General features: G+C 40.1%; 1 protein-coding gene across 1 annotated transcript in view; it reads right to left on the bottom strand.

Moving 5' to 3' along the window:
• Positions 1 to 12,413: 12,413 nt before the first annotated feature.
• Positions 12,414 to 26,006, bottom strand: part of ADCY1 (adenylate cyclase 1) — a 136,922-nt gene continuing 123,329 nt past the window's right edge. The window contains exons 15-20 of the mRNA XM_034065282.1: positions 21,210 to 21,326; positions 19,968 to 20,114; positions 19,446 to 19,544; positions 15,694 to 15,808; positions 13,637 to 13,761; positions 12,414 to 12,746 (exon numbers count right to left, since the gene is read on the bottom strand). Of these exons, the coding sequence (XP_033921173.1) occupies positions 12,414 to 12,746; positions 13,637 to 13,761; positions 15,694 to 15,808; positions 19,446 to 19,544; positions 19,968 to 20,114; positions 21,210 to 21,326 (936 nt within the window). The remainder of the gene's footprint in view (positions 12,747 to 13,636; positions 13,762 to 15,693; positions 15,809 to 19,445; positions 19,545 to 19,967; positions 20,115 to 21,209; positions 21,327 to 26,006) is intronic.

Genomic DNA, 26,006 nt, shown 5'->3' with positions numbered 1-26,006 from the left:
TGGTTAAGCAAGGTTATAATACACAAGTAGCCACCCTAAAACCATTGTGGGGAATGCCAAATTGAGAAAAGCATCTTTTTCATCCAACCTGGTGGATTAATATTTGACTTCTAAAGTCTAATTACCTCAGTAGTAAGAAACTAGGTACACTTTAATAGCAGTGGAGGTCACTGACCTTGGCAAAATCAATGTGCCATCACCTGCCTTTGTAATTACGTCAATGACTCCCCTTCCTTACGAGCTTGTCTGCTCCAGTCTCACCAGAGTGCCAGTGCTTTCTAGCTGCAGGTTGTTTATCCACCAGACAGTGTTCTATACGCTTTCTGCGTGTTTCTACACCCCAGAAGTCAATCTGAGTTAATATTCAGCTGGGACCTTTCCTCAGTAACTTGCTGTGTCTTTTCTGATACGACTGCTCCATTCTAATTATGTTGGCAGTACTGCTGAGGAGCACATAATACTATTGCCAAAGTTCAATAAACATACAGAGTAACTATAGAGTTTTGGGGAAAACAGTCGGTGGTGCTTTCATGACCTTTGGCAACAGTATGAGCACAGTTTGGCCAATGCCAAACAAATGTCTGACTTCAAATCTCTCAGCGACCAGAAAATGATGGATTTGTTTTACTTTATTACATCTAATAATAAACTAAAAATGCTGTGTTTGTGCAGTGCAGTAGCGTGGCCAGACTGAGTGTAGTCCTGTGCAGGAGGTCAGGCTAGATGACTATCAATGGCTCTTTCTTGTATTAGAGTTGCACAGACAAATCCCCAGGTGCTCTGAGATGAGGGAAAGCTAATGAAGTCATTGGAGTCCCATTGACTTACTGAAGCATTTGGGATAGGGCAGCTCATGTGCTACCATCTGTGGTGGTGGAGTAATTGATACGTTACACTGTCTCTATGAAAGCCATCACTGGCATCTTCAAACTAAGCCTAGTAAATGGAAAGGTAAATACTCATAACAGTCATGGCTACTTCTTCATCACTAGCTCATTCTATTTCTTCATCCCTAGCTAGCTGTGGCTAAATCTAATAATAGTGGGCCAATGTCTGGTTATAGGTATAGAAACAACATAGGCCTAGGAGGCTCATATTAATATTACTTAAAAAGTCAGTTTCTCTTCTCTGAGCCTTGACCCTGAAAACCTACAGAAACTACTGCTGTGATTGACAGCAGAAATAATCTGCACAGGACTGGGTGTTTGGGATCAGATCAAGACTCCTAAGTAGCCTGGATACTTGGATCCCCATCCTCAGGTGCTGTCTCCACAGCTCAGTGGGTTTAATGAGAGACAGAATTGTCACAGGCAATTCCCACTGCGTGGCTCACTTTCCAGCTATGGCTTTTTCCCCATTCAGACTGATTTGATCAAGAATATGGTCCATGACTGCTACCTGTGTAACTGTTCCCTTCCACTGAACGTGTTCCACCAGCAGGAGCAGTGCATGAAGGTGGCTCACTGCCCTGGGGAACGGCTGCAGAACTGGAAATCTTTCACACAGACACAATGGCAATGCACCAATAATGCCTGGACATTGTACACAATGTTCTCATTTTCCATTCTCCCCTTCCCCCTATTTCAAATCTACAATATCCTCTGGTATATATTTTTGGACAAGAACGCCAGCTCCAGTTGTGGGTGGTTTATGCTATAGACATGCAGTCTCTCTGGAATTTCTCACCCAGGGACTGCATGTCTATAGCATAAACCACCCACAACTGGAACTGCTGTTCTTGTCCAAAAATACTACCAGAGGATATAAGCAGCCCACCACTGAAACTACCTCATTCTTTAAGCAAAACCAGCCCTCATACTGTGTGATTTTGTCTCTGAAGTGATTCAGCTGTGTAATGGGGCATAGCAGAAAAATGTTTCCAAGTACCTGACCTGGGTCATTAATCCCGACTGTGTGCTATCTCATTAACATATGTGTGTGTGTGTACATATTTTATGTACAAATATATATAGCTCTGGGTGTATTTATGTACACAACCCCCCCAGACAACACAAGGAGGGTTGCACATTTTAGTATTAAGATTTAAAATGCCAATGTGGCAGAATGGGTCCAACAAAAGATGAAGGCCAGATTTCCAGTTTATTCATGTCCTTTTGACTTTAGTAGAGCTATTGTGAATGACACTGATGAACTTCTGGCACACTCTCTTTCGGAGGGGAAGGAGTAAACAACAAATGGCTCCATGAAGCCTCAAACACTTCCTCTTACTGGTGGAAGGGCAAAGCAAGAACAGTTCCATCTTACTCACTGTCATCACAGTGATTCTGTATAACCCACACTCTGCTCTCTAACCTGCAAAAGAAACAGCTGGGGACACTTAGTCTAACATTTGGAATAAAACCTCTTGCATCTGAGCCCAGGCTATTTTCCATCACAAGGGACTCTGCATTTCCAAGTTATCTCAGGGCATATCTGCATGGACAGGCGTGATGGACCTGAGCGCCTCTGCTTTAGCTATGAGCTGTCCAGATGGGAATCTGCTGTGATTTGGAAGTGGTACAATCAAATTACTTTGGTTCCATGCCCGAGCTTACAGTCTCTTGAGGGTCGTGTTACCTGATATAACTTTGTTAGTTTTCAAACCAGTTTGAAGTTAACCTATTCAATTTTGCACTTAGTTGGTTCTGTACCTTGCACAACATAAACTGCCTACACAATCTACGCTTGGCTGAAGTCGGCCAGTTATTTTTTGGCTTGTGGAAAAGGAGAGACGAGCTTCCTTTCCCCATCTTCTGGTCTGTGTGGCTAGTATTTTGCCAGTATTTGCACATGTTTACTTTCCTCTGCTTGCACAATGGATGGAGCACTTGGCCCATGCTGGTTTGCACTGTGGTCAATGCAGAAAGTCAACAAGACTCACAAGGGAACTGAATTGTTCCCATGAGGTTCTTTAGTTCATAGCAATTGTGAAAGTAAAATTGCAGCATTTGTAGATGCATGTTCTTAGCCTGAACACAGAGAAGCTGCAGTTGGACCCTATGAAAAGCAGCCTGGTATAGAACAATGAACGCAACTCGATTTGAACCAAAACAACAATCCCAAACAGCTGTTTATTCAAGCAATTTTTTCCTTTATTTTTAATTAGATTCCAGAAATTATAATAGTGCAAACACTCAGTATAAAAGTTGCAATAAGAAATTTACATTCACATTTAACATTTCAGTCCATTCACTTTTTAACATAAAAATAGGACAAATATTCAATTGCTCTTCTCAATTTAACAATCCTGAAAAAGACTGGAAGATACTCTACAATATTCTATTTACATAAAAAGAGACCCGTATTATTAATGCAAATCTATCATTAGAAGTTACCCAGTGTTAAGTTATTGTATCGTGCTATGTATATACATACATATATATATATAATGTATAACTATATAGATATAAAAATTATTTATAGGTTCAGTGGGCTACAATAGTTGGAAAAATAACATCTTGACTTACTAGTTCATCCCTTAAAGTTCGGACTATTCATTTTATTTACCTATGTAGGTGTTTCCCTTGTGATACAACAGACCTCCTCCTGGTCCCTTTGAAGTCACTGGCAACATTCACTTGACATCAGTGGGAGAGGAACAGACATTAAATAAGGCCTGATCTAACAATTCAGTTACCATTGAAGTCACTATTTCTATTGACTGGACTGCGCTGCAAATCAGACTAAAGTAATTTCTGAAACCTTGTCTGTCAATTAATTAGGGAGAATACTTTTGTTTTCCCCTTTAAGGAATAGAATATCTCTACCTGATGCAAATACATTCTTTTTCCAAAGTGTAAGCTGAATATTCAAGTTAGTTTGGAAGTAACACAGAATTTGCTGCAAGTATCTGCAAGTTAAGCAGCTGCTAAGATTCCTTCTGCATGGTCTTCTTCATGAATACATCAACCAGTCTACAAAACCCCAAGACTATATTTGCTTGCTCCTATCTGTTTTAATACAGAGTGGCATCCAGATACAGACAACATGACTGCCCTTGAAATGGGTTTGCATGTGTTTAGTAAACTGCTAGGGAACATGAGTTAGGCTAACCTGCTTTTGCTTATCTCTGTCTCTTCTTTGGGAACATGAGCAAAGACGCTGCTCTGCCTACAACAAGCAGGGCTAAGGCCTTGCTACCCAGCTTGCTGCCAGTTGCTGGTGCCTGCACTCCCACCACAGCATATGCTTATTCACCCTTTCAGGTTTGCTGTCACATGTACTGCTTCCTAAGCAGATTATGACAAAGCTATTTCCCACCCAAGAAAAAAACCAACCACCAAACCCACCTATTGTGTGCAAAATCTGCTTTTTGAAGATATATTTTGCTTTTAAAGAAGAAGCAGTTTGACAACCATGTGCTGGACCTACAGAAGGAGGTGGTAAGCAGGCCTGAGTGGACAGTAACATCCTGCAACAAAATGTGATGGCATTGCACAACTAAAGGCGCATTAAGGGCAGCAAGGGAACCAATCTCATAAAAAATGGTGTTTTATGAGCCGTAGGTCACATTTTTACATCCAAAAACTAATCTTGTGGTGTTAAGAGGCAGGCAGGCATTCCTAGCTCCTTTTCCTCTTAGTGCTATGACATATATTACATTTAATTATTTCTAGGCTGCTTCAAATAATGGGTAAACCTAAAACGGACACTGTGCCATCATGTGTAGGCAGACCAATTTTGATTGTATAACACACACTCCATGTGTTTTTTTTGCTTCCTACCTTTGGCTGCTGAATGCTCCATTATAAAATGAAGGAATCACATACACTTTAGAATCTTTTCCATGAACAGATCAGACAAATACTTAACATCTCATTTCCAAGCAGAACCTATGGACATATACCAGAAAACTTGCCCCTGACAGCAAAGTGTACAAGGATAAAATCCAGACCTTGCAGCAAAAAGGTTTAGAGGCAGGGATTTTAGGAGATGGGTCACATTTGTCTGAATCTGCCCCAAACTGTGAAACTACACATAGACAAATGTGCACACAATTATATTATGGGAAAAGAACCTCAAAGAGGGGCATTTTTAACCTCTATCAGAACTTCACCTAAACAGGATCACTGCTCTAGAATTCTCTGTACTGGGTTAAGTTATGCTAGAAGCAGTAACTGCTCTTGAAGTCTATTTTTTAGACCAGCAACTCTGAAAGCATTCCTTCCGTTCCTCCTGTATTCTGTAACATATCCCAAAGCTACATCAGTAATAACCAGCTGCTGGAATGCAGAAAAGAAACTCACCATTTGCTTTGCCTAAGTCCAAATCTGTGCAGACAATTGTACATGCAAATGGGAGCAGGTTACACAATCACTTTACTTGTCTTAATTGAACCCTCGGAAGGTTACTGTGAAAAAAAGCAGGGATTCCAAGTGAAGAAGGATTTCTACTGTTACAGTTACTAAATGTAATGATCATGATGCAATTTTGTGATGGCACAGGTCATTCATCTATGTTTCACTGAAAATTCTAGATCTATCACTCGAATTTGAACGTAAGAACAGAAAGCCTTTGCATCCATGCACACTAAGGAGTAAAAGACATGAGAAAAATCACCTAAATAACGTGCTAGATCAAATTTTTCAGAACTGATGCCACCATTGACAGGTCTAGAACTGAAGCAGCAGGTCAGGCACTTGAAAGTAAGACACAAGAGTGTGCACAACTGGAGTAATTAAAGCACACCTTAGCCTTGCCCATGATGAGAAATGGTAGCTGTTTCACCACCAGCAGGCTAACCTATGCCTAGCAACTGTGGCAGGGCAGTCACAAGCTGCAGGTAAGCATTCTGCCTGTATTTAATCAATGTGTTGTGTAAGCTTGCTCTGAAGAGGAGGGCAGCCAGCTGTATCAAAGGAGCTCCATAAACTATCTGGGCAGATTTTCTGCACATCTCAGCTCACTGTGTGTGCTGAGCTTTCTAAGAAATCTGTCCTTGTTTAGCTTAGACTTACACACACCTGTGTACGGCCTCCCCCTCCATAAACACTTGGAGCACACCCTGCACCCACATAGCTGTGCTAGTAGTAAACCAAAGTAGGAAAGGAAGTAGTAAAAAAGCTTCACAGTGATGCAGCACTGTTTGTTCCTTCAGTTTTATGCAGGTGTGACATGTCTGATGCCACAGAAGGCATAAAACAGGGATCACAATATAAAGAAGCAGATCCTCCAGCATGGAGTAAGGCACAGGCAAAACCAAGTCCTTTCAGCACACAGGCTACGTATATTAACCAATGCTAATTCAAATTTCAAGGTGCTTCCTCATGATCAGAACATAGGCATTAAAGGTGACAACCCCCAACTATTTCTACCATTTCCTTCTGGCACTCTGAAAGCAGCTCATCAGGAATCTTGAACACTCTCCTGAATGTGAACAGACACAAGAACCCAGAAATGGATCTGAACGTGCAGTTAAACACAAGCCTTATTTTTGTTGCACTAGGAATGTAGTTGAGCACTCTGCCAGCTCAAGACCTGTCCCATGTCACTAAGAGGTTTACCACTGACTTCAGAAGGAGTATACTGGCTTCTCACCTTTTTCTGTCAGCAATTGCTATCTTTTTACCTGTTATTTTGTACTCTTGCTAACTTTGTGCTTTAATTTCTTTTCCTGCTTTTGTCCTTGCACTGATCAGATTACAACTCACATCAGGCCATCCAAGAGTAATTAAAAAGCAACAGCCAGTGCCCCCTTATATGTACTTTTCCCCCCATTTGTTTACCTTTACGTATTTATTGATGATTTAGTTTTGGCCTGAAAACTCAGTGAGAGATGGAAGTAAAAGGAACAAAGAGCTAAAAAAGGCCTACACAGAGTTCTGGAAAAAGCCAATCATAAACATGGGTAGGGTAGAGCCGCAGAGTCCAGGCTGTTGTTAGTCACAACAATTATGCCACACTGAGGTGTAAAACCCACTAAATTTGAAATGAGTTAGTTTATGACTGTTAGAAACCCTTAATTGCTGTATGAAGTCCATCATCAGTACAATGCAGTAGTTCTTGTAACCAGGCAACTGGAATAAGCTGGATGAATCTACATCTTAACTTACGATGACAGAAGTACTTGCAGAAGCAAGTTAAACTTCGTTAACCCCCCAGTCACCAGATGAAACGAACTAATGGATTTCTAAGTCCTACTGTAAAACTAGCTCAAACTGTAAAATATAAAGAGTCCTTACTAATCCACAGTAGAAAGTATTCACAGTCCACACCCTTTTTCCTCTGGCACCAACCTCAGTGTTATGCTCCTACAATACTTCTCATTTATCATAGCCCAATTATAGAAGTAATTTGGGATGTAGCCCAAGCTGTAGTGACACGGAAACGACATCTTTAACAACGAAGCATGAAAAATCACTCTAGAATTGAAAGTTTTGTTCAGCAACAATATGAGGAAAATCAGCTAGAGGACTGGATATTGATTTCTTATTCCTGTGTCACTAACTGATGTGGGCCTCATGCTGTGGGTTAGGCTGTGATACCTAAAGGAGGCATCCCTGTAAGCGTGGGCATTAGTGGGAGTAGGGCTAGCATCAGCACAGAACCCAGACAGCTTAAAGCCAGAGAACCCAGTGAACCTTCTCCTAATAATTATGTTAAATACTTTCTGCTTAGCAATACAAATTAGTTGGAAACTTAAGTCAAAAAAGCTAACAAAAATAAGGCAACAAAATTAATTTTTATATATATACATACATATATATACATATGTATGTACCTAGGAAACAATCTGTTTGCACTGTGTACTTTTCATATACAATAACTTATTACCACATTGGAAATATACTCTGGGTAACATTATGGGCCAAATTCATCTCCTTTACCTTCCATAGTGTTGCACCTGCATACAGCAATAACGAATTTGACGCTTGGTCCTTCTTGATGACAATACGACATCAAAGCAGTATCAGAGAATACCCATTGAATGTCAGATATTAGACCATTATGAACTAGAATATCTGCTTGCTTTTCATATTACAGTAAGTAGAGTTTATTGCTTCTAATGACCAGAAGGTACCTTATGAAGACAGCATAGATGTTGATAACACTTTTCATATACTGTATTATGGATCTTGGAACACTGAGGTTGGCAGATCACAACCATGAAATTATATTTCTTCTTTATTTGCCATTTGCGTTTTGATTTTGCTTTGCTGAACGCACATGCAACTAGTGGATCTAACTTTGTGCCAGTAGTGATATGTCAAAAACATTTAGGAAAACTTACTGGTTTACTGTTTTGTTTTGTTTTACTGAAGTCAGGCATGAGTGGCATGCAGTAGATTGCAAGGAAAAGCAAAAGGACATCCATTTCCAAAGGATTTATAATCTCCATGCACATGTAAAATGTCTCTTACAAAAAATTGTTAACATTTGTTAAAAGTGTGCCTTTTTGCTTCTTTTTATACAAGTGTACATGCAATTACCTGTCCGAGCTAAAACTATTTACAAAATCTCATAATACAATACATCTTTTAAAGTGAATAATACATGAAAGGCCAATGTTTTCTGTTGTTTTGTAACACTGTACAAGATTAAAAATAAATAAGGCATTATAATACAGGTTTATCACAAATTAAAAAATGTCGATTTTCACTGTAATACAAAACTTTAACTTGAAAGAACATTATGGCTAAATAGTCCTCCTGCCTGGGCAGAACACGCACAGAATCTGGACTTGCTGATGTAAAGAAAAATGCTTTGTTTCTGCTACAAGCAGGAATTCAACACATGAAAATGATTCACGCTACTTACTAATTTGTTCAGACTCCTCAAAGCACTGAAATGGCACAGGTCATACACTGTTTCCCTTCTAACAGTGACTCCCAAGTACTTCCTTTTGCCTTACTGATAAATTACAGGCAAAAGTGTGAAAGAGATTTAGGCGCACGACCTCCTCTTGGGTACAGTGTTGTGCAATACTCAGTTCAGTACTGACACGAGACATCACTGTAACCCAAACAGAACTTGACCTACAGAAGCTCACTTCCTGACCTTCCTAAGCATGCTAAACACCTGGTGATTTCTGCAGGCCTTGTGGATACATAAGGAATGCAGATTCAGCCTCAACAAGCTGAAACTTTTGGCTCTCAGTCTCACCTAGAGAAAGCAAGGGAGAACTTGCGCGTGTTTTAGTGAAGATAAGGGAGTATGACTTGCCACAGTGGGAAGCAGCTACAAAACTCCTGCATTTTACAGGCTGGATAAAATAGCATTCTAGTCAATGCAAATGGGAAATGTCTGGAAATACCTAGCCAGAAATTCAACTAAATGTCAGTTTGTAATCTCAGCAGAGAATAATAATTAAAAAATAATTTAAAGATAAACGTAGCATAGGAACACTTCGAAATTAGCTCCCAAGACAGTGAAGTCTGAAGATCTCTGATACTTATCTCCTTATATAAAGAACGAAAGACTTCAATTATTACTATTATCTGAAAGAGAAAACGTGCAAACTGATGTGAAACATTGTGCTTGCTATTAACAGACTCTGACATGCCAAAAAGGCATCACTTCACAAGGCTCATATCTGTTAATCATTTCAAGCTAAGAGCTGCACAGAACAGTAGTGCAGGAGGTTATTCTGCCACAGTACAATACATTATTATCCCAAATGAAACATGAGGGACATCTGGGTACAGTGGGGCAGAACTAACTCCTTGCTGGGTCTACAGCAAGGTCACCCAACCAGAAGTTTCAGAGCTTGACCAGAAAGTTGGGAAATATGCATGCATCAAGGTGGACACAACCCAAATCCCAAGGAAATCCAAGGAAATCCTGATGATATTCAGGGATATTGGACTGGGCCACAAATTATCCTCAGCCAATTGCCAATAAAAATTTGATGACAAGCTTCTCTAATTTGGCAGAAAATGTGCATTTGTGGTGTTACTGGAAGTATTACTACTGCTTTTTTCTATGTATAAAACTTACTGAACATATCAAAGACTGCAAGAAGAGATGGGACAATTAATTTCTGCTCACTGTCCATTTAGTGATAAACAACGTGCAAGGTGCCTGCAACTCACACCTATTAAAGAAGTAATAAAGAAATAATGGCATTGTAAGCCTTTGGAGTGGGTCAATGGCTGTAGTTGGTCTATGTGTTCACGTACTACCAGATCTACCGCTAGGATCTGAAGATGCTTTTAATAAAGGTACATGTAAAAACAATGCTTTATCAGTGAAATTATACCAATTTCACAGATTCAAAAGTTGTATAACTTGGGCTCTCTGTTGTGTGGAACTCAGTGATTATTGCTATTGCACATTATGCTTCCCATTCTGGTTACATATTTAACTTACAGTGTGATGATTTAGTTCTCACAAACCTATTAGAAAACAGTAATATGAGGTGTGCTTTACATGGACACCATTTCTTCAGCTTAATGACGTAAATATTCGTTCTTTAAGAATCTCTGTATTCTACATGGTTTTATTTAAATGTCTTTGAATGCCTCAAAACCAGAATTAAATTATTCTAGAAGAATACCTGTGAACTGTCAGGGAGGTACAGAAACACAGGGACTTTGACAGATGAGCCAGGGTGCATACACCTAGTACAGGCAGGAGGTGATTCTCAGGCTTTATAGTCACCTGAATCACAACACTAATTTTGCCAGCTCTGTGATGTAGCACCCAGCTGACAGGTACATGAAAATCAGCTAAATACCCTGTTGAAAGCCATTGGAGACCCACAGCAGCCTGACAGGAAACTCCTGCAGCACTTCTTTAACAATTTCCATCTGTTGACACACTATTTGTCCGTGTATTTTTAACACAAACAGTGACTGCTCCAAAGCAAATGTTGATTGCAGGAATATTCCTCAGAATCTTCTTTCCATTTAAATCACTACTAAAGTGGGCTCAGCAAAGGGAAATGTGACATCTAGTATGTGCAAGTTTTCTATGGCACAAAATGGTCAACTTCTGCAGTTTTTCAGTTTTTGGGTTTGGTGCTAATTTGATTTATTTGGGTTTTTTTTGGGGGGAGGAGGATGATGGGTTTTTTTGTTGGGCTGTGTTTTAGTTAAAAGGAAGTTTTGCATGTTTTTAGACAACACAAAGTTTCGTTTCTCTTTTGGAAAGCAGTGCAGTGAGTCTGATTAGCATGCACATCCCCATCAGGGACTGCTAGTGACAGTGTGCATGGAGCACATGTCACTTAGCAGGATGACCTCCAGCTGCTTACAGAGCTGCACTCCACATTTCCCATCCCGATCAGTGTTTCAAGATGAAACCATGAACAATAGGATGTGGGCTGCATTAAAGGAAAAAGTGGTCAAAATATGTTCCCTTTTATGCAGATCAAGAGCAGGCCTCACTCTTCTGGCACGTTTACCAGTGTGCTCCTGATTTGGGCAAAGTTTGACTGTGCTTGTTTCTCAGAATTATAGCTTTCTATAATTGTACAGCTTTGAAGAGTGAGCCTGGGTAGAATCAAGATATAAAACTGTGGCATAAATTTAAAAATCAATTAAGACCTAAGCCTGTGTTGGCAAATACACAAATCTCACAAAGCTAGCAACAGCATGTTTGTCACCAGTACTATTCTTTGACCTGTTTGGAAAGGTAAAGCTAAATCCTGGAACTGAGCCACCAGACCTGTGCTGGTTGTAAAAGCCTGAAATAATACTATCCTTCTGCTCTTCAATAAAATCAATCAATTTTGGTTTTTAATGAAAAGAATACATATTGTTCTTCTGCCAAACCTTTAAGCTCTTCATATCCAAGGGGTATGCTTTGAATTGGAATGTTTTGGAAGTTTTTTGGAGCATGCAAGGAGAATCTTTCAAAATACATAGGGTTTAGCAATTAGTTGCATCCAGCCTGTTAGCTGACAACACAATTGTCATTGCTTTAACTCATGCACTGGGAACTTCTCTAACTCTTGCTGTAGACCAGCTGCCCCCCACACACTCCACTGTTGAATGCAGCTTTACTAATCCCAAACCCAACAGTGCTGGCTATGACAGAAAGAGAAATCTCTTTGCTGTGTCATTGCAGGTGGATGTGTAAATAAATACATGTTTTTATGTTTATCTCTATAAATCTCTATTAAGTCTACACATGACTGTTTGCATATGTGCATATATAGATTAAAACATATATATACACACACACATAAATAATTGCTTGCACGTTTATCTCATATTTTTTTTCATTCACCCTTTAAAAACACCAAGAAAATATTCCTCATTTCCAGAAAATCAGGTTTTGACTTTTCCTAACAGAATTGCTAGCCCTTATATGTTCCATCCCAAGAGTTCATTACATAGTCCCCAAGTTCTCTTTGGTTGGGTTGTAGTGGTCCTTGGTTAATGCCATGGCCTACGACCTCTGATCTCTTGGTAAAAATTCAGGCAACTCTCCAAGATCACTGCAAATGGCACAACCAAATCTCCTTTGCTTTATGCCTCCTTTACAGCTGGCACAGAAGGAAGATAATGCAGTGTTTGATTTGTGTGAGTGGCAGGCGTCTGCCCTGCTCCAGCTTTTACAGGAAAGCTAGCAGCTGAGGACACTGATGGGCAGCTGGTGCCCAGTTTGGTTTGGATGTTTGCTCTCCCATAAGGGTACATTTTCCTCTCTAAGTTTAAAGACCGTGTTTGTGAATTATTTCCATCGGCCTTTCCTTCCAGGAAATAGGTCAACATTTCACCTTTTCCCTTTACACTGACTTTACCCCTGCACACAAATTCATAACTGCACCTCTTTAAGATCCGCTGAACTTCTTCTGTCACCTGCAGACAGATAAAAAAGGACTATTAGTTTTTCCTGTTCATATTGGGTTAGTTCTAGATCTGTCCATCCCTCTCCATTTTACTTCTCTGTCGTGAAATATGCATGAACAGAATGATTTAACACTTACTGCTGCTCTCAAGCTCACTTAAAGAGTTTTCTTAAGGAATTAAAAATCACTGACCAAACTGGAACCTGTGAAGCAGAACTTCTGGTCTTGAGCTGAAAAATTACACAGCCAGATTAATCTCTGTCCAACAGAAATGTGTAACCAAACTGTCTACTGTTGTCAGCTGGATCAGTTCCAGTGACGTTAATTTACTCCAAAAGAACTTTTGATCCCTGGAGACGAGACAGGTGTTTTGGATAAAAGACTGCGAGAATTTGTTGAGTTTTGAGAGGTGCAGGCATAGCTTCTAGCTAAGCTCAAGTGGAACAACAATATTCTGTCTGTGTGGCCTCTCTGATCCAAAATATCCAAGGAATTTTTAAAGCTACGTAAAATGCAGCAGGATGCAAATGGACATGGATCCTTCCCTTGTAGTCCTTATTCAGGCAAAATTCCTACAGCACAAGGACTGGCCCATGCAGTGTTGGCATTCCCAGGCTTGCCTCCAACTGTGTGCACTGCAGCGGAGAACTCTGTTGCTTCTGATGGGAAATGATTTGTTTGAGAGTTTTATTGCCTTCAAGTAGTGAAGCGTATATAATGGAAAATAACCTCACCTCTGATGCTTGAACCATCCAGAGAATGTTGCCCTTTTCAAAAGAGCCATGAGATCAAGTGAGGCTACATTTTCTAAGTGGTCTTGAAAATGTAACCGCAGATAAAACCAGACTTTTACCTGTGTATGTATGTAAAGTTTGCAAAACTGCTTCAGAACCCACTCACCTGAATTTTCCCCTGCACTCCAGTACTATCCATCCGGCTGGCAACATTTACAGTGTTCCCCCAGATATCATACTGTGGTCTTCTGGCTCCAATGACTCCAGCCACTACTGGCCCAACATTAATACCTAAAACCAAATGAGGAGTTTGGTTTCAAACACTACAGCATATTATCCTAGGGAAATAGGAATCCTGCAAAACAGACTTAACACAATTGCCTTAGCATTTTTCTGCTCAGAGGACATAATGTACATTAAATTAATGCCAACTGGACTTGTAAGAGGCTTAGAATCAGAACAAAGACATACACAGAGATAACTTAAGGAAATGCAGTATGACAGAAAACATACAAACATGGCTCATTCTTTTTGTGTTAATTTGAAGAAAAGCAAAGCACTGGTAGAGCAGAGTTTAGCAGGACAAACTGTTACAGATCTTTAATTACTTGCTACAGCTTCCACTGTAGTTGCTCATATAAAGCCTTTAATGGAGGTTTTCCAAGTGGAACAGAAATAGCGACCTGGAAGACACGAGGAATGGGGTAACGGAAGCATGTCATGTTGGTTGTCAGCACTAGAAAACAGATCAGGGAAACAATGGAAGAAGACAAGAATATGTGAAAATAGCTCAAGCACCTTTTTTTTGGAAACCTTGAGTCTACATTTCTGATTGATTTTGACACCTTGTTTGGAAGACAAGAGAGGATGTCCCTTCTGAGTGCCCTGAAGAGCTATAGATGCTAAGACCAGTATGAGGTTCTATGCAAGACAAATTATGCAGAAGAATTAGGGCTAGATATTTGTTTTCTATCCCTTTGAACCTGGAATAAAAACAGAGTTCAAGAAGAATTTGGGCTTTGTGACTATTAGGATGTACAGGAGGGCAAAGATGTCTAACTCTCCCATTGCTACACTTGATGTCTTTGGTCCTTCTCAACCTTCCACTGGTAGCAACCTCACTTTTCACCTTGTGCAGCCGATTCTCACAATTTGGCCATGAAAATAAATGGAGAAAGAAGCTGGAATATGTGTCAGAATACGCAATGCAACGAGGACAGCAGCAGGAGTACCACTGGAGAGGAGCAGGATGCAGGGAAGGAAAGGAAGAGAGAAACTAGTTCTACAAGAGGGTTGGAAGAAAGGACCCTGAGAGATAAGGCATGTAATAATATGTAAAATGATTGTGTGGGAAGATTTATGTTGTGAAGACCAGAAATCTGATTTGCTGGAGAACACAGGACTGGTTGAGGTTATTTGGCATCTGTGGACAAAAAGCTTCCATGCTACTTAATGCCAACAAAGCATTTACAGAGGGAACTTAACAGTTAAGTACAGCCAGATCCAATTTTCAGCAGTTTAGCAGTCATAGAATTACAGAATGGTTTATGTTGGAAGGGACTTTAAAGCTCATCCAGTTCCAACTCCCTGTCACAGGCAGGGACACCTTCCACTGGAGCAGGTTGCTCCAAGCCCCATCCAACCTGGCCTTGAACACTGCCAGGGATGGGGCAACCACAGCTTCTCTGGGCAAGCACCTTACCACCCTCATAGCAGGTCCTCTTCCTGGGCACACCTTCTGCGGGCAGGTCTGTTGCCTGTCCCTGCCCCAGGAGAAGGGTCTGGGCCCTTCCTGTAGTCCCAGGTCTGCACTGCAGCCTCTCCTGGCAGCGGCTGTCATCTGCTATCACCAGGGTAGATGGTGCAGACCCTCCTCTGCAACTGTGGCCTTTGCCTTCTGATGAGTCCCCACCACTCTGCCTTAAGGCCACAGATAGCCTTTGGAATGTCTCCCCCTGAAAAAGATGCCCTTTCTGCAGCCCTTCTGCACAAACTGCCATGCAAACTGACTGGAATTGGACACAACTACAGCTCCTTAATACTGATGCTCTCTATCCAGCCTTCTAACTTCCTACATGGATGTGGCTCTCCTGCTGAAGGAGCCTTTTCAGTTTTAATCATGAGTGTGGGACAGGTAGACAGGTAGTCCTTTGTAGACAGCACAAGGAAAACCAACAAGCAACAATGTCCTGCTTGTGTGATAATTGGAGAGATGTAACTTACCAACTCGTAGGACAAAGTCGTTGTAAGACTGATAGTTGATTTCATCAAGAACGTCAAACATCTCTATTGCGAAATCTGCCAGTGTACTCAGATGGGAATAGATTGATTTTTTAGCCTAGAAACAAAACAGTATTGCACATGAGATATGTCTGGTTACTGAGGGGCAGGTGAAATACCAAAGTGGAAAACAATGAAAAGCCCAGACTGGACGGCTTCGGAAAAGAATTTAAGCTATTTTGCTGCTTGTGAAAAGAAACGTTTGATGGCGGCTACAGCACGTGCACTCTTTTCTCAAGTACTGAATTCACTATTTTTTTTCCTTCTCTGTTTTGATTTCTGGGAAGAATGGAAAGCAAAGTTCCCGTGGTAAAGTGGTTCTGTTGCTAGAGAGCTGCAGATGTTTGTTGTGAGTGTGGCAGGGAATATAACCTGCGTTCTTACTAAACTGCTTTGCCTGATGATTATTAATAACTATAGTTTCTGCCCTCTTCTCCCTTTGGGGCTTTTGCTAGGGTGCATGCTGTTCCCATTGACAAAATTCCTGGGAGATGCAGAACACCCCTATTTTCTTTCCTTTCCAGGCAAGCTGAAGTGAGCTGTTAGAAAATGTATCTAAATGAACTAAAGCAGAAGCAGCAGAAAGGATCAAATGAAATGCTGATGCTTCAACTTGTAAATAAAACCCAAATCAGAAGAAAGTAATTTCTACTTATTTCAGTCTAATTCAACTGTAGAACTCATTTTCAGGGGATACAGTGGATTCCAAACGTTAGCTAGATTGAGCATTACTACTCATGGAAGAAATACTACTACTAAAGTAGTAAAAAGATACTATCTGTAATCCTAGAATTTCTTAACCAGTGTGTCATTAGAAAGCAGGAAAGAGAGGTTTGCATGTTTGTTCTTCTGCCCTTCCCCAAGGATGTACCATGCTGAAGACAGGTTTCTAGAATAGGCCTTTGACCTAACTCATTATGCATTATGTTGCTCTTATGTTGTGCTCTTATTTGAATAATAAATACAAATTCATGAACAGATTTGCAAAGTTAAAGTGGGCTAAAGGTAGGATATGGTGAAAGAAAAGCAGGGTCAGTGGCAGTCTAGCTTCAGTAGGGTGTTGCACAACAGGGCCGTAGCAGCTGGCACCAGATGAGAGCTCACTGGGTTTTTGTCAAGATAGTGGGATTTTATAAATGAGCTACTTGACAGTGGCTGAGAAACCCGAGGAACAGGTTGCTCTTTGCTTTCTTTGGCTCTGTTTGAAATGGTTCTTTCACGTGTCTGGAAATGCACAAAAATTGGGGCAAAGTGCGAACAAAAAATATAAAGGTTATCCTTGGGCCAGGCCCAAGTTTTAGGGAGGATACTTTTATTTACCTGCCTGCGTCTCTGCAGTTCTGCTTCTTGCAATGGCAACTAGCTCTACTCTTTTCCAGCCTCACTGGGACAAAGGAAGAAAAAGAATTAAGTTTAACTAGCTGATGACTACACTTCCAACAGAGAGGAATACTGAATGCCTGAGGATGGCGGGAGGAGTATATGGTTTTATTTAATCCTCTAATCTTTGTATTCCTTATCCTTCCATTTCTTTGCTGCCTGATGACTGCCTTGATTCCCTGCAACACCCCTCAAGACTGCAGGAGATAGGACTATTGACAAATACTGGATGTGCTGCAGGTGACAGATGCCTCTCAAAAGGGTTACTGGCAAACCCTTTTGAACCAGCACTGAGGAACACCACAGAGTTAGGACCCTGGTGAAATCACAGACGTAATTTCAAAGGATTCCGCACACGCAGAGAACTTATATTGTGCAAAAGATCTACAAAGAGCTTGCTCTGCGTGCTGCCCTGATGGGGTAACTGCCGAGCAATTATTTATTTAAACATCAGAGGAACAGTTACTGGAAAGACTGCCCAGAGCATCACAGCAAAGCCACTCTGACAGGGGCAACGTGCCTTTACCACAGTCACCTGCTAAAGTCATGCTGTAGGAACAACAGTCCTGTAAAGCATGGGATTTAAATTATTAACTTCATCAGGGTACTGGGTTCTTACATGTGTAATATCCTGAGTTAAGAGCACAGTTAACCCCGTGCACTGCTTTCTGCTCCTGTCCAAATCAAGTGTGAAATTGGAGGCTCGCAATCAGAGGCTGTGCCAAATTTTCTGATGAAGCTGGGACACCCCTGGCAGAGGGGAGACCAGAAATCTTAAGTTTCTTGTGGTTCCCCATAAGCACCTATGACTCTGTACTGCAGGGCAGCCCAGGCCTGGTGTGATGCTGGCAGTGACTGCACATGACAGGCTACTCAGGATCGTCAGACTCTTAATATATAGCTGTATGCTAAAGAACTGTCAAGAGGATGCGAATAATTTCTACTTGTTTGTATCTCATGAGTAGTGGGAAGGGATCACAGGAGAACTGAAACCCCAAGTTAAAGTAAAAAATACTGTCTTTATCATACAAGATCTTCAGGTTTTCTGTGATACAGAATGTTAAATAAATTCTACCTGTACAGAAAAGATCAAAATTTGCCCCAGGATTTCAGAGAAAGGCAGAATCCTGCAAAAGACTTTCTGCAGTGATTTATCATAAGCTTAGAGCGGTATCTTTAGAACTAGGCTAACTCAGCTGACCCTTCAGTTAGCAACTATAAAATACAAGAGATAAACATGTTTAGGTTTTGGAACATATGCTGCCAAAGTTACCCAATAACACACTTGTTTTCAGGATTATAGTTCAAAGAGCATTTATAACAGACACACAAGTATGCCATTGCCTGTTTGCCTGAGATCACATAGGCAAAACTCAAAGGATCATTTTTTTTGCCTGTTTCAGGACCCAGTAGTCAAACATTTCAGCATGAACAGCTTTAAAAATACCTTTTTGTAATACGTAGGTTTCTAGGAATGATACAAGGGAAAGCAGCAGTTGTAAATACCCTGCAGACCAGAAAATTAGTTGCATGGGATCTACTCTAACAAGATTCCAACAGTTAATTTCAATGTAGTCTTGTTTTTTATTTACTTAAGCAAGGATAATTGTTGCTAGGAAGTTCAGAAGCCATCTTTGGCCCTTGGTGCTTTTGCCCTCTTACTCAGTGTTACTTTGCAAAGCTAAACCATATACATGACTGTATCTCTACATCTGTACATCCATATCAGAACAGGGGAGATTTCTGGGCAGAATAGGTATATGGATTATGCTAATTTGAATTATATTCCTCATATTATTAATTTAATTGCTTATACAATTAATTTTGTTAATAAATAAAATGTGCATAGTACTCTGTATACAATATATTCAGTATGTTGTTCACAGGGTTTTCTGCTTTTGCAGATGCTGCACACAAACCTCTGTCCCAGGACACAAACTCAAGAGTAGTAATGAGGATACAGAAGAGCTGTGCCTCAGAAGTAGTGGATCTGAAAAGACTGCCATTTTTTAATTGCTGAGTAATTAAAGGGGTTTTTACCCCAAAGGCTAACAGAATGCTAACAGTTGAGACAAAGAAGAGCTGATTTGGAGGGACCAGGGTAAAATGCAGCAATATACCTAGCACTAAGTTCCTATCTATGCAACAGCTGGAAAGCAATTTTTCTTTTCAGGCTAAGAGTTGTGCTTTGGATTTCAGATTTAATTTGCTGTAAAGAAGTAATACAAGTTATCTGTAATTGCATAGAGTTAGACGTGTTTCTGATGTTCCCCTGGAAACTGAAGGAGAATGACTGTTATGTAAAATCTTCTTACCTTAGTTCCCGAAGTAGGCACAAGTCCCACAGCTGCCATATATGTACTTCCAATAGTCTTGATCTTTTCTATGTCCTTATAATATTCTTTCTCCATAAGCTTTGTTTAAAACATAAAACTGTTAAATATTACATAATATTTTAGACAAACAACCATAGTTATCAGATAATATGTGCAACTTGATTAAACCAGGAACTAGATGATTTTAAGGTCCTTTCCAACCCTAACTATTCTATGATTCTATGGTTTTGGTTAGCTGACTTTGAGGTCATTGAATAAAACCTACTGTTAACATACATGTTAATACTCTTCCTATATTAGAGGGATTTGAAGTCAGACTCACTTGCCTTAAAATACAAACTGGGGACTTTGGAGAAGCCCAGTGGATACCAACTCCAACTGAATATGAAGTTTACTCTTTTATTAGACAGTTCAAGATACACTGAGTTGCTACAGATAAACTCTGTTGGTAGACATTTGGTAAAACTGACAAGGTCAAAAGACAGAGCATTTAGACCTTACCTCATCAAAATCAGCAATAATTTCATTTAACAGGCGTAAACATTCCACTCCCATATTATTGCCATCCAGTTCAATGTAGAAATCATTGAAATTTGGGATGGAAGCAAACATCACTCCCACTTGCGAATAGGACTGGTAATAAAGGTCCTGCAGTTTGGGAGCAGATAGAATTTTCATTTTAAAATATTAATTTAAACCATCATTATTATGTTTTCTATTCTACTACTAAGCAATAGGTAGGACAAAAGCCATCATTTTTTGGTGGAGAGTAAGCCAGCCTCATTAAAAAAATGTTGAAAGATCTCTCCACTCAAAAACATGGAAGAAAATGAACATTAGCTATCAAACTGGTTTAAAACAACTCGGTCTTTTTCTCTGTTTAGACGTGGAAACAGTGAATACACATTTGGAGAAAGTCTTAACAGTTGCAGAACTTTTATTGCATGAGAAACATAACTGCATTTTCTCAGTATTGTTTTCTAACTAGAATAGGACAATTTTACCCTGCAGCACAAAACCAGCCTTGCTCTTTCATGTCTTTCCCTGAGTTGTGGTGTCCTGTACCCAACATTAACAATATAATGCTGTTCTGTTTGGTAATATTTATGCTCAAGAATTTGGTGGGCTCACGGAAAGCAAAACCACTCTTCTGTGGTTCAAATACATTGATCCAAGCTCTCAAGAACAGGATCATGGTCATTATAGCTACTCCAGTGCTGCAGGTATTGCAGCTGCATAGGAAGGACTCGGTTAAGGGCTTCCTGAATCAATTTATTTAATCACTGCAGCGTTTGATATTAAAAGCCACTGCATCTTCCTTGGCTGTGTATCCTCTGTTTTTAGCTTTACATGGATGGGTTTGGTAATAGCAGCATATTTCCAGAAGTAGGGTTGTTCATGGCAGTGTCTGGCAGTTCATATATTTCACCATTCAGAACCAAACTGAAATACTGTGATAAATACCAACATTCTATACTGACTGAAAAATAAATAATTAAAACCCAGTTATTTGCAGACACTTGGCTGCATTGATGACACAACATTCTTTATCCTGATTTGTATCAAAATTCTTCAGAGGAGGATGCCACAGTGAAGGAAATAATTTCAATCTAATTCCTGAACAGGAATGAAATTGTATATGTTTGAGCCTTTCTTGCAAACACACACTTGAAAGATGACCCAAGCAATGCAGGGTCGCACTCATATGCCATCACCACGTATTTATGTTTTATCTTGGTTTACCATATTTCGTGGATTAGACATCAGAAAGTGCTGTGCAACATGTGCTGGCAACAGGTTGAAGAGAATTCTTTTGTTATCCAGCTTGACTCTTTCCATATCATCTCTCTCTTCTTCTGCCTGTGGGGATAGAGGAAAAGTAAAACCTTTTTAGAAAGCAAAGAATTACCTGAAGCCATAAAATAACTTCTATTAATTCATCCTGTGAAATAAAACTGAGCAAAATAATGCCTGCAAAGTAGAACAGGAACACTTCTCCTATACCTCACTTTTACACGGTGGCAAAATCCTTTAGATTTAGTAATCAGTAATCCAAGTCCTTAGTAATTTAAACTAGTCTCTGGGCTGATGACTACCTTCAGGTCTTGCTCAGTTAAGTGTATTTGTGCCTTCTGCAGTTCTCTGTTCTTTTAAATAGGCCCTTGACATGTCTATGGAGTAAAAAGCTAGAATAAGCCCATTTAAGTCACATTGGTCTTGGAGACCAATTACTTCCCAATAGGTGGAGACAGTGACAGCAGTATTCAGAAAGTGTGCCTAGGAGCTAACACAAATAAGGCCATTAACCCAAGATACTGGTATCTTATTCCAGGTTTCTTGACTCCCAGGTGTTTTAGTGGAGTAAACTTCCCTTAGTGGAAGTCATGCATTACGAAAATATTCTAAAAACGAGACCCCTTATTGGAAAAATACTATCTAGGGATCTCATCTGGGACTCCTGGGTTTGTAACTTCCAGCCTAGTCCATAGCAGACTCTTCTACAAAATTACTTCCATTTTTTTTTGTTACAGTGTCTTTTGGCCCCACATACTGATTTCAGTTACAAAGGAATATGGTCAGTACCATATAATTCACCTTACTGAAATCACAAATCTTCTGCCATGATCACAGTATGACTTTTCCTGACCTAGATGCAGTTGACAAAAGGCTGGAAAGCCAAATTCTCAGGCACAGTTGAGAAACTATGACCATATAAAACACTGAAGAATCTGCTCTAATCTTTGTTGGTGTCTCTTTTGTACCTAGAACTTGCTATCCTGATCTATTCCAAAGTCCACATACTTTTCTCACTATTCATTCCTATCTAAGTAGGAGAAAACCAGTCACCTCTTACCTTTGTATAGTCTAGCAATATCCTTTTCATGTGATTTTTTTTCCTTGAGAAGCTAATTTTTGTTTTCCATGACAAAGCTTAAGAAACAACCTTTTTATTCAGATCACACAGACTGCTTTGCCTTGCACTTCTGTATTTTAAATTCCTTTACAAGTAGAAAGAACACTCAAAGGTTTAATGAACCTAACTTTTTCAGGAATCATTCCCTTTTGAAATAAATCCTCAGCTCCTCCTCTAATTTGTGAAGCAAGAATCAGAATTTATTCCAGAGGTGAAATATCAGTAAGTATTAAATAGAAGTTAAGCTCTGCACGACATATACCTGAAATCTTCATTCCAAGCAAGTAGGTTATTTCCTGTTCTTGAGTTGTTTTCCTGACACTTTCTTTGCTGTTTAAATTTCATACGTTTTCTCTTCATATGTTTTCTCAAAGTAACACTCCCCTGGTATAACTCTGTCTCTGACTTATTGTTGTCTATATATGTATGTAATGTCCTCTTGTATTTAGTCTGACTGCTGGAATTGAAATGTTCTAATGGTAAAAATAAAAAGCTTTTTCCAGAAGAAAAATCCAAACCAAGCTTACAGTTCCATTTTTACATCAGACCGGAATATGGGAAATTTTACTCTGACAATAGCAAAGAGATTTGCAAACAGAATTCATGCTCTAAATAAAAAAATAATCTGTTTGGGGCTTGATTATTCATTCCTCTATTTTTTTACTAAGAATTTTTGTTACATTTTCCTACGAATGTTTAAGGTTCTTAGTTAAACTCCCAATACAATATGTGGTAGAACAGCAGCCTAAGGAACAGTAAACCTCTGGGCCAGGGTGGAGATTTCTGGACAAGTCAAGGCAATCAAGCAGGGGTAGGTAAGTAGAGTAATCCCTTTGACACACTGCATGGATAGTGATGTTGTCTGATCACTGGCAGGTGCTGTTCGTTTCTGATCTGGAAGCGTGCAGTCAGATTCCTTTGGTCATGGACCAAAGTGGTCATTTTGGAAGCCATGACTGAAAAGATTGTTCAGCAATACGTAGTGTTTCCTACCATTGTGTATGATTCACAGCAAAGGTTTCAAAGCAACCCACAACACAAGGACAAAGCTGCCAGCACTGAAGCAGACCCTTGTGACCTTGGGCATGGTGCTGGATCTTTCTCCAACCTTTGGTACAATTCTAATATACCTGCATAAAATAAATGAGAAAAGAGACTCTAGACCATTGGTTTCTTTCTGACATAACTTTAAGGCATGTGATGGCTTTCTCCTCCCTTCTGTCTCGCTTCAATACAGTCATGAAACTGCTGGGAGAGGAATGTCAGTGACACTACTGTGTGTGCAAGTGCAGTGTGATGTCCACAGTGATCAGACCACAGCTGTGACTAAGAGGGTGAGAACTGAGAATCAAACCAAGCCACCAAAGTCATTACTGAAGGAATGGCAAAATCCTGTAAGAGTGGGGAAAGACATCAAGGATATCACCATTGCTAAGAAACACAGAACATTACACTTTCCACACAACTAGCAAGCATCTCTTCCCCTCCTCAGATGCAAACCTCTGAACTACAGTTTTGACTCTGAGAAGGTTCAGTTACCAAAAATGAGATGAACCACTAAAGTAATGGAAAACCCTTGAATAAAGCCATGGCAGGTAATAGTAGCAAGCCCTACATAGAGACAAATTATGCAAACAGCAGAACAAGGGGAATGTAGATCAAGTGCTTTTTGTGCCCTGGCCTATTTCAGGACAGGCACTTCCTAGTCAAGCAGGAAAGAGGAATGCATTTGCCCCGTGGTTCAGGGAGACATTTGTACTGGCAATGCCTACATGGGATAATGCAGTGCCAGCTCTGCCTGGCCTAGCCCTAGACTTAGAAGCAGAATGTTCATGGAATTAGCACAGTGCTTCTCCTGAGCTACTTAGTCATGTTGAAAAGCAAGATGTATTAGCTTAGACCACACACCGGGTTAATACCCTTATATTGTTGCTGGTACCCTAGCCAGAGCTTCTATATGGACTTACACCTTCCAGACATACCACGTGTCTGACATTCCACCTTTATTCAAGTGATCTGTTAGGAATAGGAACTGAAGTGCACCTTCTCTGCTACTACTGCATACAGCTTCAGTATGCATCCTCTAGCCCTGCACTGCCTAAGACAGCTCTCATATATGCAACTCCTCAGGAACTGCCTAGGGAAAGAGGAAGGATCTCCATGTATCTCTTGCAAGGGAAGATAAGGAGTGAAGGTGAGGTGTGTTCAGCAGTGAGGACACTAAAACATAGCCCTATGGCAAGGGAAATAAATCAGTTACAATGTTTTCTGGACCTTTTTCCAGCATCCCATTTCCTGACCTTCAGGGGAGTGCAATGAAAACTTCTTGTGACTCACGAAATCCTAGTACCTACTCTTTGAGCATCTGAGATAAAAGGATGTGTAGGCATCACCCTTTCCCAGACAAAACAGACGCTGAGAAGAGAGAAGATGGACCTGGGGCTGGAGAAGGAAGATTAAAATGGCACAGACCACGGGTATTTACATTCCTGGTGGAAATATTATCCAGATAGCTAAATGACAGCCAAACCTCCATCTATTTGCCCCTGTTCCTACTGGTTAGTTAGGAAAGTTTCCAGCATGTTATTTATACAATAGCTGCTGGCTCAAAATCCAAGGAAAATTATTGTGAAAACAAAGAAGAGAAAAGATACACGGGCATGAGTAACATCCTTTTTTTCACATCCTGCTTATTGCTTGTATCTGTTTGCTATTAGTGCCAGTTAGGTCATTTTGTAGAGTTCAACTGTATTTGCAGAACTGCAGTCTTTAAAAGCAGGCTTTATTTTTGCTTTGGAGCTGGTGACAAAATTTAAAATGCACTTTGGTACTATGGCTTTTGACATCAATGTAATTGATGGCTATTTCATCTTACGGAGTTACACAGCATCCCAGGTCTTACAATACTTGTGACTGGTTCTGTTGACGAAGTGGTCTGAGATGTTGTATCACCTGAGCTATCAAGGTGACCGTTTAATAAGCATAAACATGCTTCAGCAATGTCAGTGACTGAAGAGTTATCACATGAAAATCCACTGCTTCAAGATACAGCTAAACAGGAGCCGGGTACCGGTGCCGTAGAAGCATCATCTTTGTACCTGCAGGTGGCACTAGAACCACATGGAAGAGACCCATCCCAGGGCTGCTATATTTTTCTTATCGATTTTTAAGATATTATTTAATATATTATCAGAGAAATTTAACAGGAAGTGCAAGCCCACCTGGCAAGGCTTTCCTGCCGACTGTAAAATCCATATTTTCTACAAGTGTCATGGATTAGGAATGCAACAATCAGTCATATCACTGTATTATTTTTGTTCCCTGACAAAACCCTGGGTGAATAAGCAGCTCCATTTCTTTTTTTAGCAGATTTCCCTTCTTTGGAAATTCATTGTTTGTATTTATGTGTCCATTTCTTTCCAGTTTTGTGGAATAATTTGCAAAAGCAATTATCAGCCACAAATAAGTAAAACACTCCTATTTTTGCTGTTCAGTTACTGTCATAAGAGGCACATAGAGTTGCTCTACAATGTTATGTAGAAAATCAAATTCTCCTGTCACTGCCTGATAAAAGCCAAATGCACCAAGAGATATTTTCTGTGATATTCAGAAAGGTTAAATTTGGC

Source organism: Melopsittacus undulatus, chromosome 1, assembly GCF_012275295.1.
Source record: "Melopsittacus undulatus isolate bMelUnd1 chromosome 1, bMelUnd1.mat.Z, whole genome shotgun sequence".
Lineage (NCBI taxonomy): Eukaryota > Metazoa > Chordata > Aves > Psittaciformes > Psittaculidae > Melopsittacus > Melopsittacus undulatus.
This window is presented reverse-complemented; position numbering and strand designations above follow the sequence as displayed.